The following is an 18,662-nucleotide window of genomic DNA, read 5'->3' as shown; positions in this document are numbered from 1 at the left end:
ATCCTGACCCAGCACATGACCAACAGTAACATTGTACCCCATCCACAGGCCTGTGGCTGCTTCAGTGTGTGGGTTTTGCTTCCTCCAGCAGCCTGACCTTGGCAGTTTTTCCTCCACTCAGCTCAAAACCGAGATGAAATCAGCTTCAGATGTCCATGTCTCTGCCTTATCTGTACCCCATGACTCTTTCTTTGTAATTTAAAGTGTGTTTCCATGTGTGTATTTGCTTATAAATGCAGAGACTGTCTGCTGGTGCCAACAAGAAACTGGTAACTAGTTGCTTCTGGGAAGGGGAGTTTGTAGATGACATCAGATTTATTTATTTACAAATAAGTAAGTTGAATTAAAATGTACTAGGTGAATTATATGGTGTGTCAACTGGAGTTCAATAGAGCTGTTAAAAATTTATAAAATAAATGAAGGAAGAAAGAAAGAGAAAGATAGAAAGAATGGAGAAACAATTAGGGTGCTCTGAGCCCCAGGAGAAGCCCTGTCCTGTATCCCCACCCAGAGCTGAATAGCACTGGAGTTACAGAGGCAGAAGAGCCTTGCCCTGGGCTCCTGGCCTGGTGGGAGACAGTTTCATGACAGGGTCATCAAGGAGGGCCACCAGGGGACTGCAGGCCTCAAGGAGGCCCTGACCTCACCCAGGAACAGGGGTCAAGGTAGGATGACCAGGGCTGTGAGCCCGCCTGGCCAACTGCAGGGCCCCCCAGTCTCAGCCCGGCCCCTGTGTCCACCTTCACTCTCAGCTTCAGTCTTATCTCCAACCCTAGTTTCTGTCCTTACCCCAACTGAGGCCACGTCCCAGGTCTAGTTCCAGCCCTAGTCCCCCAAAGGCCCCCTCACTCCAGTCTTAATCCAGGCCCCTAGCTCTGGCCCCAGCCCCTGTCTCGGGCACTAACCCAAGTCCAGCTTCCAACCTTGGCCCCAGCCCAAGTGCAGTCTTGGCTCTGGTGCTCACCCAGGGTCCCCGAACCCACTTGGGTCCCAGCCTGGCCCTGGTCCCCGCCCAGTGCTGGGGGCCAGTGCCCACCTGTTGCGGCCCTGCAGCCGGTGCAGCTCGTGGCCCTGCAGCAGCAGCTGCTTCTCCAGCTTGTTGGTGGACAGTGAGGTCTCCAGCAGCTGGATCTCCATTCGCGATGTCTGGTTCAGGACCTGCCCCAGCAAGTGGATGGGGGGAGCTACATAAGCCCCGCAGGAGCCCTGCCCAGCAGCCACACACCTGCCCTTGGGCCCTGCCATTTCAGAAACTTGATGACCTATTTCCACCCTCCCACCCATTAGTTCCTGTGGCTGTTCATTAATTCATTCACTCACTCGCTCACAGACCCTAACTGAGCTTATGGTATGTTTCCTAAGTTTGCTGTTCCCTGTCACTGTGCCTGATAGTGCCATTTCTCCTGCTGCTCAGACCCCAGGAGTCACCCTTGACCTACCCCGCCCCAACAGCCAATCCATTAGCAATTCTCATGAGTTCCGCCTTCCAAATGGGTACCTGACCACTTCCCTGTCCCTCCACGGCCCCAGTCTGGCCCCGGCCTCCATCATCTCTTGTCCTGTGTCCTGTGCCAGCTCCTTACTGGGCTCCCTATTTCTGTCCTTGCCCCCTACACACCGTTGTCTGCTCAGTAGTCTGAGACAAACATTTAAAATGTGGCCCCTCTGCTCAGAATCTTTCTGTGGCTCCCACCTTACCCAGTGGTGGCCTGCAGCACCCTGTGATGCTGTCTGCCTCCATCACCTCTCTGACCCCTGGCCCACCACTCTCCCCTGGTCATTCCAGTGTAGCTGGAATGACCTTTGCAATACTGTTCTCCCTGTCTGGCAGGCCCTCCCAGTAAGCCTGGCTCCAATCCTCCCTTCCCAATGCCGCCTTCCTGGCTGTACCAGCTCAACTTGCAATCCATCCCTCCCACCACTCCCAGCACACACTCCCCACTGGTCCCTCGCCTATGCTCCTTTTTCCCTAGTGCTTCCACTATTTCATACACAGATCTTACTTATCCTGTCTGTTTTCTTGGTGCTTATTAGAAAGGAAGCTCCGCAGGGCTAAAGATGCAGGCCTGTTTTATTTACTGCTGTAAACGAGAACCAGGCACCTCCAACATTGCCTGGCACGGAGTGGGGTTTAACAAACACATGTACATTTGTAGCTGATCTTTTCAGCCATTCACTGACTCACCTTCTCATTTGTATACCTGTCCCCTCCCTCCCTTTCTGCTGCTCCCTGTGGCCTCTTTCAGAACCTATGGCCCCTGAGGTCTAATGATTTGTTTATTACCCACCTTACCCTCTTCCTCTGGAGCACTGTGAGCCCCCAAGGGCAGAGGGGGATGTGGAGTCACAGAGGCATGGAGCCAAAGCCAGTATCCCCCTCCTCCACCCCCACCCCCGCCAGGCTCCTGGCCTGGTGGGAGACAGTTTTGTGACAGGGTCATTAGGGAGGGACACCAGGAGGAACAGGCCCAGAGGAGGCCTTGCCCTCACCCAGGGACAGGGGTCAAGATGACCAGGGCTGTGAGCCAGCCTGGCCAGCCGCAGACCCCCAGTGCCACCCCCTCACACTCTGGTACCTGAGCTTCCACGTCGGTCAGCTTGCGGGTCTGGGCAGTGGTCTGGTTCAGGAGGCTGCTTCCCAGCTCCAGCATGGTGGCCGTCTGGTTCTGGACCATGTGCTGCTGGGCCTGAGCCAGCTCCAACCTCAAGTTCATCTGGATGTACCTTTCTATCTGTGGGAAGACAGTGTGCTGGCGTCATGGGTAGGGACTTGGGGAAAGCGCCTCTCCCTTCATTATGTCCCCATCAAAGGACACAGAGCAACCAGGGGAGGCCGTGCTACCAGGTCAAGTCACCATGATCTCTTAACTAGACTGTTCCAGTAGCTTTCTAACCCTGGCCTCTCTGCCTCCATCCTTTCCCTGTCCACAGCCCATCCTCCACTCAGCTGCCAGAGGAATTATGTTAAACCTAAGTCAAGTCATATTCTTTCTCTGCTCAAAACTCTGCCACGGTTCCTATCTCACTCTGAGGGAGAATTAAATTCCTCCCTGCAGATTCTTCCATGACCTGGTCTCCTGCTACAGCTCTGATTTCCTTTCCTGGTACTCTCTCCCTCACTCTGCTCCAGACACACTGGCCTCTATGATACCCCCTCTATAGCAAGGATATGCCTACCACAGGGCCTTTGCACATGCTATTACCTCTGTCTGGACACCCCTCCTCCAATCTACATGGTTCACTCCTTCATGTCATTTCAGGTCTCTTCCTACCACTTATCACTCTGTGACTTTGTATTATATATTTATCTGTTTATTGCCTGTTTTATTTACCCTGAAGCCAAAGGCTTGGGCTTGCTTACCACTTTATCATCATGTTTAACACAATGCTTAGCACACAAAGGGCTCTCAAAAAATACCTGTTCAACTAATTGATGAAAAGGGGAAACAGCAAGGGTCAGAGCATAGCCCCCAATGTTATGCCCACTACCCAGCCTTCTAGGGCTGAGCCAGCAGCAGGAAGTGAGGCCACATCTTTCCCATACAGGAGTTTGTGGGTCCATCCACCACGCTGGACTTTCTATTTTCTGGTCCCTTCCATCTGCCAAGTGGGGCTGAACTGGCCAGTCTCCAGGGGTTCTCCCAGCTTGGATGTTTTGGGATCTGACAAGCTGATGTTCATTTCTTTGACAGGACTGCTCTCTTTCCCAAGAGCAGGAGAAGCTGGTCCGGAGTGAGACCAGGATCAAATTGCAAAGGTGAACAGCGTGTTCTCAGGGCTCAGTGCCTAAGGTCAGAGCGCCGGTGCCCCTCCTCCACTCCCTCTCCATTCGGCACACTTGCTGGCCTCTCGCCACAATCTCTACCCCCCAGCCCTGGCTCCTTCCCTTCCTCTGTCACTCAGTCTTCCAGGAGGTCCAAGGGCAACTCCCAGTGTCTCTGGGAAGACTGGTGATCCCCTGGGAAAGATGGTGACCTTGGCTGGGGTGGGGCCTGGCTCCAGCTGCTATTCCTTCTTCTCAACTGTCTGCTCCCACACCTTCCTCCCTGAGAGTACTTGAAGGGGCACGGTCCATTGTAGTGCAACCTCGCATCCTGAAAGGGGCGCACATAGCACTGATTAGAGCAGTGGTTCTCAAAGTGTGGTCCTTGGGGCAGCATCAATTCCGAGCTTGTGAGAAATGCAAGTTTCTAGCTCTCACCTCAGACCTACTGAGTCAGAAATTCTGAGGAGGGGCCCAGCCATCTGACGCTCACTCGAGTGTGAGAACTCATAGTGTAGAGGTCACAAAGGGGCCCGAGGACCAGAGAGAGAAGCACGTCCAAACTTCTCAAGCGTCTGTCCCGGTGGCCCCATCCTTCCTCCTCTGCACCATCAGCCCCCCACGCGCTGTCCCCTGCAACAGACAAATGTGTGCCAATGGCTCCCATCCAAACGCTAAAGAAAAAAATATCTCTGACTCCACAGGCCCCTCCAGTTTCTCTGCTCCTCCAAGTAAAAAACTTCTTGAACAAGTTGCCTCCATTTTTTCACCTCCATCCTCACTCTCACCTTTTAAAAAAAATTAACATTATTATGGTGTACTTCACACATACAAAAAAGCATATAAAGAATAATATAATAAAATCTGTGTATTTACCACACTCAAGAAAAAAATATAGCCCATATTGTTGAATCTTACGACACACCGACCTGCCTCTCAGGCCTGGGGAGCCCCCTACTCTGTAACTCATAGCCGCCCTTGACAAGGGAGGATCAAGGGACACTTCTATGTCCATCTCTGGGTTTGAGACTGGGCTTTGCTACGCTCTGGCTGTGGACCTCTAGTAGTGGAGAGGTACACTTTTCTGAGCTTCATTTTACCAACCTGTGACATGGGGACAGTAAATCCTGCTCCTTGTTGGAGAGGGGCATTTGAAACGGGCCTTGAAGGAAGGGAAAGGGTTTTTGACAGGCAGGGGCTGGGGGAGGGGAGGAGGGTGTTCCGGACAGACTACAGACGAGCCTGTGGGGATGCGCAGTCCCAGTGACCAAGGACAGCTGCTCGGGCCTGCTTGTCTCCTGTATGATCTAAATACAGGAGACTTCAACTGGATAAACGATGGTGGTCCATTCCTCCAACGGATTCTGCTCAGCAATAAAAGGCATGAACTGGTGATTCATGCAACAGTCTGGCTGAATCTCTGATGTATTACACTGCAGGAAAAAAGCCAGACTCAAGAGGCAACATATGTAGGATTCCATTTATTTGACTTTCTGGAAAAGTCAGAATCTGTGGTTGCTGGGGCTAGGGCCTGGGGGAGGGGATTCACTGCAGAGGGACTCGGGGGAACTTTTGGGGGTGTTGCCAGTGTTCTGTATCATGACTGTGGTGTTTACGTAAGTGTATACATTTGCCAAACCTCGTGGAGCTGTACGTTAAAAGGGTGAATTTCACTGTGAACTATGTCTCAATAGAAAACAAACCCACCAACACAAGGTTCTAGAGAATATTCTATATAAAAATATGCATTATAATAATAAATAGACTTCCTCAAATGAATCCCTCACCCTCTGTATGTCATTGAATTATTCCTTGAGCATCTACTATGTGCTAGGTCCTATCCTAGGTACTAAGGAATCAGGAATGAACAAAATCGGCAAGTTTTCTGATATCAGGACACTTCCACTGACTACATCAGTTAAATTCCAGTAGTGATGAGTGTTATGAAGAAAATAAGATGGGGTAATGAGTGGGTGCAGCCAGGTTTAGCGAGAGTGGCAGGGACATCCACACCAGAGGGAGTCATCGGAGCTGAGAGGTTGTGAAGGAGTCCGTGGTGGGAAAGTCAGGAGGAAGGGAATTCCAGAAGGAGGGATAGGCAAGTGCAAAGGCCCTGAGGTGGGAGTGTGCCTGGCATGTTAGAGAAGCAAAAAGGGGATCAATAAAACAATATGCCCTACCTGTCCCTTTCGTGGAAATGGTGCACATGGTTCATGTTTGGGAAAAACATTTTGTCAACTGCAGATAGAAGCCAACACAGAAAGAGTGCCTTGAATATGATGAGCCTGGGTTGGAAACCCAGCTCTCAGCTTAGTGGCTGTGTGACCTTGGGCAAGCACCTCTACCTGTCTACGCCTCTTCTCTAGAGAGGGGATAAGCACAGCTCCTACCTCCAGGTTGTAGGGATGTTTCCTGACCCGATGCATGTAAAGGGCCGGGAGCATGGTTATGTGATCGAAATGTGACAAGTTCTGGTACGTCTGTATGTCCGTGTCATGGGTTACCAAGCAGCTGTAAAAAAGAACGAGGTCGACCTTCATCAGGGGCAGATGTGAAAAGATGCCCCAGACACACTCTTGAGAGAAAAGAGCAAGATGCAGAACATCACCTACAGTTTGGACCCATGTGTGTAAGAAAATTGCAAGTGATTTATTTTTACATGTACTCAGATAAAGACCTTGGAGACAGACTCTTAGCGGTGATTTGCTTGCGGGGAGGAGATTACAACGGAAGTGATGGCGATGGTGTTTTCACTTTACATTCCATACCTGTAAATTGTTTGGATTCTAAAAAGATAGAATGAAGATGTATACAGGCATAACTTATTTTATTGCACTTTGCATATGTTGCATATTTTTACAAAGCGAAGTTTTGGGGCAACCTGGTGTTGAACAAGTCTCTCTGTGCCATTTTTCCAACAGAATTTGCTCACTTCATGTCTCTGTGTTGCATTTTGGTAATTCTTGCAATGTTTCAAACTTTTAAATTATTATTATATTTTTAATAGTGCTCTGTGATCAGTCATCTTTGATGATACTACTGTGAAAAGACCACGACTTGCTGAAGGTTCAGACAATGCTTAGCATTTTTTAGCAATAAAATATTTTTTAATTAAGGCATGTATTTTTTAAAAAGATATAATGTGATTGCACATTTACTAGATTACAGTATAGTGTAAGCATAAGTTTTATATGCACTGGGAAACTGAAAAATGCATGTGACTCGCTTTATTGCAATATTGGCTTTATTTTGGTGGTCTGGAGCCAAATCCACAGTATCTCCGAAGTGTGCTTGTACAGATAAAATTAACATAATATTTAAAAGCCAGTTTTTATCAACCAGGAGTTCTTAACAGATGTCTCTGGAACCCCGAGGGATCTGTGAATAGAGTTCGGGGAATCTATGGACTTGGATGGGAAATCGTGTTTTGGGTTTTGCTTTTTTGTTTTGCTAACCTCTAACTGAAGCAAGCTTTCCTGCAGTGATGAATACAGGCCACAGACGACTGCAGTGCTGGTGGTGCTCTGACTTTGTCGTCAGTAGAAATCTTAGATACTCCTGTGTCCCACCACAGTGTTGAGGACATTTACATCATATTGTTTATACTCATTACAACCTCGAAGTGATGGAAGGTACTAGGTCCATCATCAGGTCTTGTTATTTAATGGGTGAATACAGAAGCCATATGTGGCTGTAACACAAATCCGATCTTAAAGATACTTGATATCTGTATCTCAAGGCAATTTGTTCCCTTTGTAAACCTGTACCTTTAATTTTATGTTTTTAAAGACATGCTTCGGAGAGAGGGTCCAGAACTTTACCAGGTGCCAGAGGGGCCCTGGGCCCAGGAAAGGTTGAGATCTCTGAAGATTCCTCCCCCACAGGTCCCAGCCCAGTGCCCGCCCACTAGGCCACTAACTCCAAGAGTGCAGGGGATTTGCCTGTCTTTTCTTCTGCTGCCTGGAAGGATGCCTGGCAAACTGTAGGTTCTCTATTGATTGAATGAATGAATGGATTGGACATCTCCTTTCCTGGAACAGTTCGCTTTGAAAGAAACTGCCTCACGTGGCTCTGTGGTGCAGCCACTGGGAAACAGAACAGCAGGAAAGGAAAGAAGTGCTTTTACAAAAATATTAAATCCCAGACTGAGCTGCCTCATGGCTTGTACGTCTGGCTTTTGTGCCTCCATTTCCCCATCAATAGATGGTGTGGTGACAGTACCACTTTGGGGGGTTGGAGTGAGGGGGGCATGTGCAGCTCATAGAAAAGGGCCCTGTTAATAGAAATGCTTGGAGCTTCTGTTCCATTCTGGCACCCCCACGACATGCTAGGTGTGCTTGGGCACCTAAGACAGCGCCTCTAAGTCCCCCTTTACCCCTGTCCCCTTATGAGGCCCTGCTATTGACCACATTTTACAAAGGAGCAAATGGAGGCTCGGACACATAGAGTCACTTCCCCGACGTCACCTATCAAGTTGGCGGCTGCTGGAATCATACCCAGCTCTGCTGATTTGGGAGGCCGGGTGGTCAGCTCTGGCGGGCACAGGAGGGGAGGGCAGGGGCAAAGCAGGTAGAAATGGTGCCTTCCTCCTCTAGCGCAGGACCTAGGGTTCAGCACCCCCTTCACTGAGCCCTTAAAGGTGCTCAATAAGGATTTGTCAACAGAACAAATTGGTCCATTTTATGTCAGGGGCACTGAATTTCCACTGAATGAATGATTGGTGGCTAGAAATAAGTTTGGACATCCCAACCCAGCTTCATCTGCTCCTGGAGCCCTGTAAGAGGCGAGGCCAGAAGGCAGAGTGGGAGAGAAAAGGGTCCAAGGACAGGAGGAACGGGGAAGTAATCACAGCATGGAGACTGGAGGGCAGGGAAGAGGAACAGAGGGAGGCCCACGGCAAGGGAGGGAGGGAGCTCAGGGTACTTGCAAGAGAAATGTTCCAGAAATCTGACCCAGTCTTGAGGCTCTTTTGTCTGCTCGTCTGTTTTGTCATTTTGCCTGTTCAACAAACTCATTCACAAGTGCCAGGACCTGTGTGGGGCCCTGGGAGAGAGCAGTGATCAGAGGAGGCTGGTTCCTACTTGAGGGGTGGGCTGAGCTCTGCCCAGCCGCCAGGGCCTCCGAAGGCAGATCTCAGCAGCACCAAGTGTGCCAGGCATGGCCCCAAGGGCCTTACAAATATAGCTCGTTTAGTCCTTGGTTCTCTCATCGCCCTCATTGTCCAGGCGAGGAAAAGCAGCACAGAGAAGGTGAGCCTGTCATCCAAGTCACACAGCTCTGAGTGACAGAGGCTGGCTTGGGACCCAGGCCTTCGTGCTCCTGAGTCCATAGCCTTTACCACTTGGGTGGGCTGCCTGAGGGAGTCAGACTCCCAGACAGCCCCAGTGAGCCCCGTTCCGGTACTCCTGCCCCAGTGCAGTCAGGACTGGCTGACCAAAGGGCTGGAGGTGGGCCCCTGATGACATCATCACACTGTGGCTTCTGCTTTGCTACCTGGTGAATCTCTCGCTCTGAGAGAGGCCAGCCACCGTGTCCTGAGGGTCCTCAAGCACCCTTGAGGAAGGGCTTATCTGGGGAGGATTAGAGGCCTCCCACCACCAGCCAGTACCACTCTCCCAGCCTGGGCACCATGGAGGTTGATCCTCCAGCCCCAGTCAAGCCTTCAGATGATCACAGTCCCAGCTTATAGCCAAGTGTCAGAGTGAAAAAAATAGTCAGAACTACCTTGTCAAGCCTCTCCTGATTCCTGACTCAGAAACTATGAGTGATAATAAATGCTTGTGGTGACTTTACATTGCTAACTGGCTTAGGGTAATTTGTTATGTCATAATACGTAACTAATGCACTGCTTTTGCAGAGTTTAGAGAGCTCAGACCCTCTTGCTCCAAGGCCCTGCCCTCTTTGCTTGGCATCACATCCCGCCCTGCCATCCCCAGGCCCCAGATGCCTCATTTTTCCAATGGCACTAACTTTGTGGCTTGTGAGCCCAATGGCCAAAGTTGGCCCCTCCCTCTTTGCCTGGCTCCAGCTCCTCCCATCCCCTCGGGGCCCACACAGGCCCTGACCCTTGGCTCATGGCAGAGGAGAGGTTTGTCTTATTTTTTCTGAGCAACCAGTCCCGGCCTTCTCAGCTATTTTCCTCCCTGTAGCAGATTCTGTTGCTTTTCTTCTGGGTCAGGGCTTCGAGTGAGTGAGCAGACCAGACCAGACCAAGTGGGCAGGGAGCCAGGGGTAGAGAGTGTCAGGGATGAGAGGGCTGTTGAGGGGGGGAGTGCTTTTTAACTCTCGCCCCACCCGGGGTTCCCGGCACAGGCCTGGCTTCGCCAAACTTTCAGCTGCAGCGCTGAGCTTGTGTGGGCCTGGTGCACTGCGGTGCTGAGGGTCAGGCGCTGGTTCAGTCACAGCCCCGCAGTTTCCTTTCTTTTACAGTGAGGTAGCTTCTCCGAACCTCAGTGGCCTCATCGGAAAACGGGGCTCATTGATTCCTCCTTGCAGAGGGGCTGGCATGGGTGTTTCTGCCGCCTGGATGTGGGTGCTTCTCACAAGCTGGGGAGGGGCTGCCAGGGCCTCGGCCTCAGGCTTGGCTAGCCTTCTGTGGTTGTCTGTGTCTAAACCTTGATCTAGGAAGGTTTTAATTTTTTTAATTAAAAAAAGATTCTCAGCTATTACCTCTTTTTTCTTACTCTTTTTTTGAGGGGGTAGTGAAAGGGAGGTAATTAGGTTTGCTTGTTTGTTTGTTTGTTTATTTGTTTAATGGAGGTACTGGGGATTGAACCCAGGAGGTTTTGTTTCTTAAGCTGGGTTGTGGGAACAAGACAATTCATTTGCTTTTTCTCTCTACCTTTTCCTACGTCTAAAATATTTCAGACAAAATTTTAAAATGCATAGAATGAACAGCAAGGAAATTAACCAGGAGATGATCGGGGACTGGGACGACAGTGATTTTTCTCCCTCTGTGTCTTCACACGCTTCCATATTTCCCAATTTTTGCACACTGAAAATTAGTCAAAAGCTGAGAAAAACAGCTAGGCTATTAGCAAGAGGTAGAGCTGAGACTGGAACCCAGGCCAGCAGGACCTGGAGAAAGAGGCCCCAGCCGCCCCACTTACAGCCGCCCTCCAGCTCATCTCTGCTCCCAGGGGGCCCATTTCCAGCCCCTGCAGAGCTTCCCTATGGGGGTTCCCCTCAGCTGTTGGGGACTCGCATTCCCTCCTTCCGCCCCACTTGGTGGCCACATTGTAGACCAACGAGTGTTAGACTGAAGTCAGGAGTGAAAGGCCATAAGGTTCTGCCAGCCTAAGCTTCTGAGGCTCTGTTCCTGTGTCCAAGGGGAATTCGTTTTGCTTTCAGTTTCAGGGCCAGGGCTCCCCAGTCATCTCCTCGCCTGCAGACCCCGCCAGACCTCTGCATGCTTTGCTTCATTTTGTCCTCACTTGAGGTACTTGTTTTCATGCTCCCTGCCTTGCAGATGAGGAAACATAAGGCCAGGGGGCAGAAAAAGGGACTTTCCCAAGATCACCCAAAGCAGGACGTAGACAAGTGAGAGCTGGACTCCTGCGCTGACTCCAAGTGGATTCCCTTCCTGTGCCGAGCACCCCAAGTGTGTTATTATCAACAGCTGACTTTCCTGGACTCTGACCCTATGCCAGGCACTGTCCCCGGCCCTGCATGTGTATTAACTCAATTAATCTCCGTGACAACCTGCAAAGTGGCTTTGATTAGTGGCTCCATTTCATGGACAAGAACGTTGAGGCACAGACTGACAAAGTGATTGAGAACACACAGCCAGCAAGCAGCAGAGAGGCAGGTCAAATTGAGTCAGTGGATCCACAAGGCCCACACCTAGCCTCTGTAGGATTTACCCCAGGCCTTGGGCCGAAGATAGAGGATGTAATGGTGAGGAAGCCTAGATGGAGATTCTGGGATCCTCTCAGCTTTCAAGTTCTGGCCCTGCTGACTGAGGTCCTACCTGAATCTTCTTTGGCAGAAGAGCCTTAGATAAGCTGTCCTTGGCTGAGGGCCTCCTGGAAAAAGGGAAAAATCTAGCACCTATGAGTTTCCCATTTGGTGGTCAGGGGACTCTGTTCCCCAGGTCCCAGTTTGGTACCCAAGGACCAGGTCACAGTGTCTTGTTTATTAACCAGGAACTGACCTAAGTGCTGTGAGCAAGGTTTCTGGCATTAGACAGCCTAAGTGTGACCCGGACCTCACCCTTCCTGGCTGTGTGAACTTGGACAAGCACTCTCATTTCTTGGTGCCTCAGTTTCCTCATCTGTTAATGGGCAAACAATCTTACTTTATGAGCTCATTGTGAGAACTCAATGCAATAATTCTCACACTGCATGTAGGACAGTGGCACACAGTAAGAGCTCAATAAATGCTGGCCATGACTCCTGTTTATCCTGCACACTTGCTGGGAAGCACGGAGTATTTTAAGTTCCACTTGACAGAGGAACTGCTTGATGCAGGTGGCTTCCCCAGGGCCCACAGCTGGTCGGTGGCACCCCTGGGACAGAACCCCTGACTCAATCTCCATTCCAGACATTTCAGAGCTGACTCTGGGGTCAAGCAAACGCTCAGAGGCCAGAGTCTGCGCAGAGACGCAGGCTTAGGGGGCAGACCAAGGGCCTGTTTTCTCACATTTCCTGCCCAAGTTGAGGAGGGGAGAGGGTCTGTAAATATCCTGGCTCGGCTGAGCTCTGGGGCCTGGGAGGAGAGAGCCAGAAACCCAGGGCCCAGCCCACGTGGGATGGCCTGTTCCCCCAGGGGAGGCCGTGTGAGGGGCTGCTGCCGCCACTGCTCTCCAGTCATCTCTCGGCTCGGGCATCTGTGCCAGTTGTTTCTAGGCTCCCTTTTGGGAAGAATAACCCCAGTTCCTCCAAGAAGCAGATGCCGTTCTCCCCACCCCCTTCCCCAGCCCCAAACTGTCTAGAGGAGCCAGCGGTGAGGTTAGGAAATCAAACCCCAAGACATTTTGTTCGGCAACCGAGATTCATTTTTTGTTTGGATAACTGAAGGCCGAAAATGCCAAGAATTTACGGGCAGCCTGGGGAGGCCGGGGCAGCTGGGAGACCTGGCCAGTTTGGGAGGATCTCTGGCTGGGCCAGGACCCCACGCTGTGCTCTTGCTGGATGCGCTTCTGACCCGCGTCCAGCCGGGCGAGGCCTTGTGACCGTGGGCTGAGGGGCTGAGTTATTCTGAGGTTTGACGTAAGGGACCTGGAGCGAACAGCAGAGGCTGGGGGTCTCCTGCCCAGCCCCTGACCCTTCTCTGCTTGGCTTGGGTGCAGAAGGGGGTGAGAAAGAGGCCCCAGCTGATCCTGGCTGAGGAGTGGACACTGGCCATCGGGCTGGTGTGTCCTGGGTTGTCCAGTGTGGACAAAGCGTGTAGACACCTGGGGAGGTAGCGGCAGGAGGGATGGACAACCTAGGGATGAGGGGGTACCCGAGAAAGGGACAGGCAGAGACTCAGGGAACGCCAGCCATACAGGAGAGAGGATCAGAGTGATAGAGGCAGAGTGAGTGAGTCGGGGCACCTGAGAGCCCTGGACCAGAGGCATGGAGGTGCAGATATAGAAAGAGCAAGGCAGAGACACCCAGGGAGACAGACGGCCAGCATTTTCCACACAGTCGACAAAGTGGACGATCCAACTGTTTGGGGTTCGGAGTCTGCCCCAATTCTGGGAACCGGGAGACATCGAGTAGCTTTGCTTTCCTCAGGTGCTGGGGGTGGAATAAAGCTTGGGGGCTTGTTTCCTCGCACTCCTGTGAGAAGACCAGGTCCCTGCTGGGGGCATGGGAGAGGGCAGAGAATAGCACTTCCTGGCTGGAAGGCCTGGGGCCGCTGGGGGAATGACAGGACAACGGTGGACCTTTATCCATCACCTGCTGTGGGCAGATGCTTTCCAGGCTCTGCCTCTCTTGACCCCACATCAGAGGTCAGGAGGAGGTGCTTTCATTCTCTCATCTCACAGATGAGTGAAGGGCTGGCCCTGGGTCCCAGGTCCCAGAGCTAGACCATGTTGGAGCCAGGAGCCGTGCACTAACCACTGTGCTGCCTGGCCCAGCAAGGGAAGCCTGCTCTCCAGCTGGCTCTGTCCACTCCATCCTGCCCCCCGTCACATTCCTGCTGCAGCTCTTCACCCAGACTGAGGGGGCAGAACAGAGCCAAGAGCTTATGTGCAGCCCACCGATAGTGGACTCCAGACGTGAGTCATTGTGGCAGAGGCTTCCAGGAGGAGGGAGAAGGAGGAGGGAGAGGGAGGAGGGAGAGGGAGGAGGAAGGAGAGATCCATAGAAGGAGGGGAAGAGGAGTGAAGAAGGGGGTGAGGGCAAAGGGGTGGGGTACCCCCCGTGCATTCTGAGCACTGGAAGGAGGACACCACAGCAGAGTCCTGGAAGAAGAGAATGGGTATTGGAGATCTGGGAATTCTGAGCCAGAAGGGAGCACCCCATTGTCTCAGATCTTGCCTCCTCTACCTCCCTGACATCCTCCAGAGCTGGAGAAGGAACCTGGACTTAGGAGTGAGAAACCAGGTTGGGTCTTGCTGCTGTGTGACTCTGGCAAGTCCTCTCCCCTTTCTGGCCTCAATTTGCTCCCCTGGACACTAGGGACAGGGAGTTGGGTCAAGGGTACGGGCTGAGCAATTGTTGGCCGCAGCAAGCTTGCAACAGGGAGGCTTTTCCCTGGGCCCTCCTGGATGAACGAATCTTGCTAAGAGCTTGGTCTGGGAGGCCAGTCATCCCCAGTCATCCCTGGTCATCCCAGATGGTGATGATGATGATGTAGGTGATGCTACTAGATGCGAATATTTTGAAACTCATTTTTTTCTCTTCTGGGAGTTTAGAGCAGAAGCCAGAAAGAGGCTCTCAAGTTTCAAGGACTCTGAGACAAACTCAGACCAAGAGAACGTACAAGAGAAGAGCCAGAGGAAGGTCATGGTCATAGAAGGTAGCAAGCATCCCTGGCTGGAGGGAGAGGCATGACTGTTCAGGTGCCGCATATCCCTGAGTCAGAGGCCACATGTCTCATCTGGCGGGGGAGGAAGGACTCAAGAATCATAGGATCTGTGTTTCTTTCCTGGAAGAGCTCCTAATGGGAACAATCGACGCTCACGAGAATTTACTGGATGCCAGCTGCTGGGCCAAGGACTTCATATGCATCATCTCGTTAAATATTCATAGATGTTGGTAGTACTGTCATTGCATTTTATAGGTGAGGAAACTGAGGCTCAGAGAGGTGAAGCAACTTGCCCCAGGTCACGCAGCTAGAAAGGGGCAGAACGGGTCTCAAATCCCAAAACCTGGGCTCCAGGTTCGTGGCTCTCACCTTCTCGGCTATGCTGTTGCCCAAAGAGGACAGGAACCAGAGGAAAGTGACTGCCAGGTGTGTTTAGGCTGATGGGTTTGACCTTGTGGCAGGTTCCACCTACACAGGGTGACCTGGCAATGACCCAAAAGCCAAAGGGCATGAAGGGGGCACTCAACCCGAGGGCACCCAAGAGATGTACCACAAACCCCTGCTTGGACCCTACCAGCGACCAGGCAGGATAGGGGACCCCCCAGAATACCAGCATGGACAAGTGACATCCTCCGCCCCGAGGTTACCTGTCACCCTTGGACTGACTTGACCATGACTGAGCTTCCCCTGCCCACTGGTGCAGGGCTCAAAATAGAGATTATGTGAAGTAAGCAAAAGCCTGTGGATCTACCATATTCTTGCCGAGGTGAAGCACGTATAGCAGCTGGGCAGCAGGCTGAGAGGAGGGCGTGAGTGTTTTTACCGGTCTTTCCATGCTGTGGTTTTCTCCATTTTGCAGATGGAAAAACTGAGACTCACTCATCCACAGCCACACGGCCAGGCTGAGACCTGAACTCAGGTCTACCTGATTCCCAAATCTGCAGTCTTTAGCCCCACAGCATTCTACGGTGACCCCTGGCTGGGATTATCAGGGGACACTCCACTGATGGCTGAAGAGGTGAGCTGGGTGACCTCCTGACCTGAAATCCATTGATTTAAATCCATCATTTATGCCAGGGGTAGGATGGTGACAGCTGGAAGTGTTGCTGGGCAGTAGGCGTGGGGGGCAAGTAGGCAGGGGACTGTGGGAAGATGGTGAGTGGGGTGCTGAGGAGATAGATGCTCGGGGCAGGAATGAAACAGGAGGTTCAGTGTGTGTGTGCAGGAGTGTGTATGCGAGTGTGTGCACAAAACAGCTTGGTTACACACTGGAGTGCAACCTCTCCACCTGGAGGATGGATCAACTCAGGATATGCAGAAGGCAATCCTTTGGAAAACAGGAGGAAACTACCAGAATTTCAATTTACCTAATTTCATGTGTCATCTTCTTAAAGTTCCAACGTCATTGGTGCCATACCTGTACATATGATATTAATCTGGGGGCCTGCGTGTAAACATTAAATAAATATGCATTTATCAGGGGAGTGGACATTGTTTGCTGATTGGGCAAATGATTTGCACAATTTGGAAACCAGAGGGGACAAAGGGATGGCTCCCAGTCTTGGACACCACAGGATGCTTTTTCCCTTCCTGACACCCACAGCAGACCACACCTGCGTCTGGACCTCAGTGCATCATCCTGGGCCTGGCACACCGTTGGTGCTCAGAGTGTCTGCTTAAAGAATGATGATAGGAGAGACTAGAGTGGCCCGGCTTTGGGCCAAAATAGCAGTGGGGTCCTCCACTCCTTGATGTCTGCCACTCCACATCCAAGTCGTCAGCATAGCCCGTTAGTTCCCTCTTCAGAATATATCAGAATCTGACTGACCACACCCCCTCCCCCAGCTCCATCCTGCTCCAGGCCTCCATCTCTTCTTGCCTGGTGGCTGCAGTGGCCTCCTCCTTGGGCTCCCAGCATCTACTTTGCCCTCTACAGTCTATTCTGTTAAAACCAAATCAGGTGTATCTCACCTGCTCAAAACCCTTCAATGGCTCCTGTGATGTTCAGAGCAGGAGCCAAAGTCCTTCCAGTGGCTGCTCCCAAGGCCCAACATGGTCTATCCTCCCCTCACCTCTCAGATCTTTTCCCTCACTCCTGTCTCCCTCTCCTTCTCTGCTCCGGCCACACTGGCCACCCTGCTGTTCCCCAGGTATCCCAACTACATTCCCACCACATGGCCTTTGCACATGCAGGACCCTTTGCTGGGAATGCCCTTCACCCAGATACCTGAATGGGCTGCTCCATTCCTTCGCTTGTTCTCTGGGTTCAAATACCACCTCTCCCGAGAAGTCCTTTAAGATTATCTGACTTCAAATAGCTGCCCCAATCACTCCTTGCCTTTTTCCCTTTTTCATTTTGCTTCACCATCTGATGTAGTAGATATTTATTGCTCATCTCTTTATTGCCTCCTTCCCTCCACTAGTCCAGAAGGGGATGTACTGTTCTGTTTACTATTATATCCCTGGCACCTGAGATAGGCCTGGTCTGTGGTAGTGCTCAGTGAATCTTTATTGGACAAATGAATGAATGGCAGTTAGGGAATTGGATTTCCAGTTCTGACCCCGCCCAGTCTTGCTGTGTGGTCTCAGGCCAGTCTCAGCCCCTCTCTGGGCCTCATCATCCCCGTCTGCACAATTCAGAGACAAGAGTCCTATCAGCCTGGCCATCTGTGTCCAGGACAGGCCTCCGAGGTGGTTGCTTCACCTGCTGATCGCTGCCCACCACCCCTCTGCAAGCCCAGGCCTTACCTTCTGTAGCCACTGCGTGTTGTTCTCCAGCATCTTTTCCAGCTGTCGCACCCGCTGGGTCGGCCAGTCCCCTAGGTTCAGCGCAGCCGCTGGGGAGTCCCTCTGGAGGCTGTTGGAGCCCCCAAAGGTCTCGGGCTCCGGGGGGCAGGGCTCAGGCTCGGGCAGCACGAAGGTGTAGCTGCACTGGCCGTGCTGGACTCGGTGTGCCCGGCGGCGTCCTCCAGCCTCCTGCCCCCTCCGCTGGGCCACAGTCGTGGTGGCCACAACGAGGAGGAGGCCACCCAGCAGCATGGCTGGCCGAGGGGGCATCCAGAGATGGGGCGATGGCGAGGAGTGTCCGGTCAGAGCCCAGGGGCCGAGCCTGCCCGCCGCTGTCTCCGTGCCCGGGGTGCACCCGCCGTGGCCAACAGTGGCCAGGCCTGCCCGCGGGGCCGCTGCAGCTGCAAAGCCGTTTGACGGAGCTCTGTCCTGGCGACTATTTATACTCGTTCCAAATACCACAGCTGCTCCGCTTCCTCCCACCGCCTCCCGCCCCCGCCCCCAGACACCCCCTCACCTCTACTCTTGCCTCTTTCCCTTCCTGCCTCCTCACTCTTGTCCACACGCTGCCAGTCCCAGCACTGCGTGCTCTGCCCGCCTTGCCTCTGAGTCCTTTTATTATCCAGTGGAGGCCTGGCCTCCCTGCGAGAGAGGAGGAAAGAAAACAACACACACACACACACACACACACACACCCCAAACCCCCAAGCTGCCCGCTTTGGAAAACCAAAGACAACTGAACTCTCTCTTCCTGTCTCTGTCTCTCCTCTCTCTCTCTCCAACCTAACCCCCACCAGGCTGGGATCTCAAATTTCAGCCCCTCATGCCTTCCCCTTCTCTCCCCCCTCCACCTTCCCCTCTCTGATTCCATGTTAGCCTTGGAACCCGAGAGAGAGAACGAGAGAACAAGCGAGAGCAGAGTGACCCTAGAGAGAGCAAAGGGGAGGGGGCAGAGGGCTGAGGCTGGGGAGGAGGCAGCCAGTCCAATCTGTTTGTAGAGACAGAAAATCCTTGCAAAGCCAGGGAAGCGGGTGCCTTGGCTAGGAGCTGGCTCCCATCCTCCCTTCTCCCTCAGGGCCTGGAGGGCCATTGAGCCCTGGGGTGGCCCTGGCTCCGTTGCTGTGACAGTCATGAGACATTGTCTCATCTTAGG

At 52.3% G+C, this 18,662-nt stretch overlaps 1 protein-coding gene across 2 annotated transcripts in view; it reads right to left on the bottom strand.

Moving 5' to 3' along the window:
* The window catches only part of ANGPT4 (angiopoietin 4), a 41,267-nt gene extending 22,923 nt beyond the window's left edge, over nt 1-18,344 (bottom strand). The window contains exons 1-4 of one of the 2 annotated variants that reach the window (XM_032462022.1): nt 18,027-18,344; nt 17,471-17,910; nt 2,577-2,732; nt 1,037-1,158 (exon numbers count right to left, since the gene is read on the bottom strand). In XM_032462022.1, coding sequence (XP_032317913.1) covers nt 1,037-1,158; nt 2,577-2,732; nt 17,471-17,779 — 587 coding nt within the window. In that variant the 5' untranslated portion in view covers nt 17,780-17,910; nt 18,027-18,344. The other variant, XM_032462023.1, reaches the window with a different exon arrangement.
* Between the last annotated feature and the right edge of the window lie 318 nt (nt 18,345-18,662).

The sequence above is a fragment of the Camelus ferus genome, chromosome 19 (assembly GCF_009834535.1).
Source record: "Camelus ferus isolate YT-003-E chromosome 19, BCGSAC_Cfer_1.0, whole genome shotgun sequence".
Taxonomy (NCBI): domain Eukaryota; kingdom Metazoa; phylum Chordata; class Mammalia; order Artiodactyla; family Camelidae; genus Camelus; species Camelus ferus.
The sequence above is the reverse complement of the archived record's forward strand: the minus strand, read 5'-3'. Positions and strand labels throughout refer to the sequence as shown.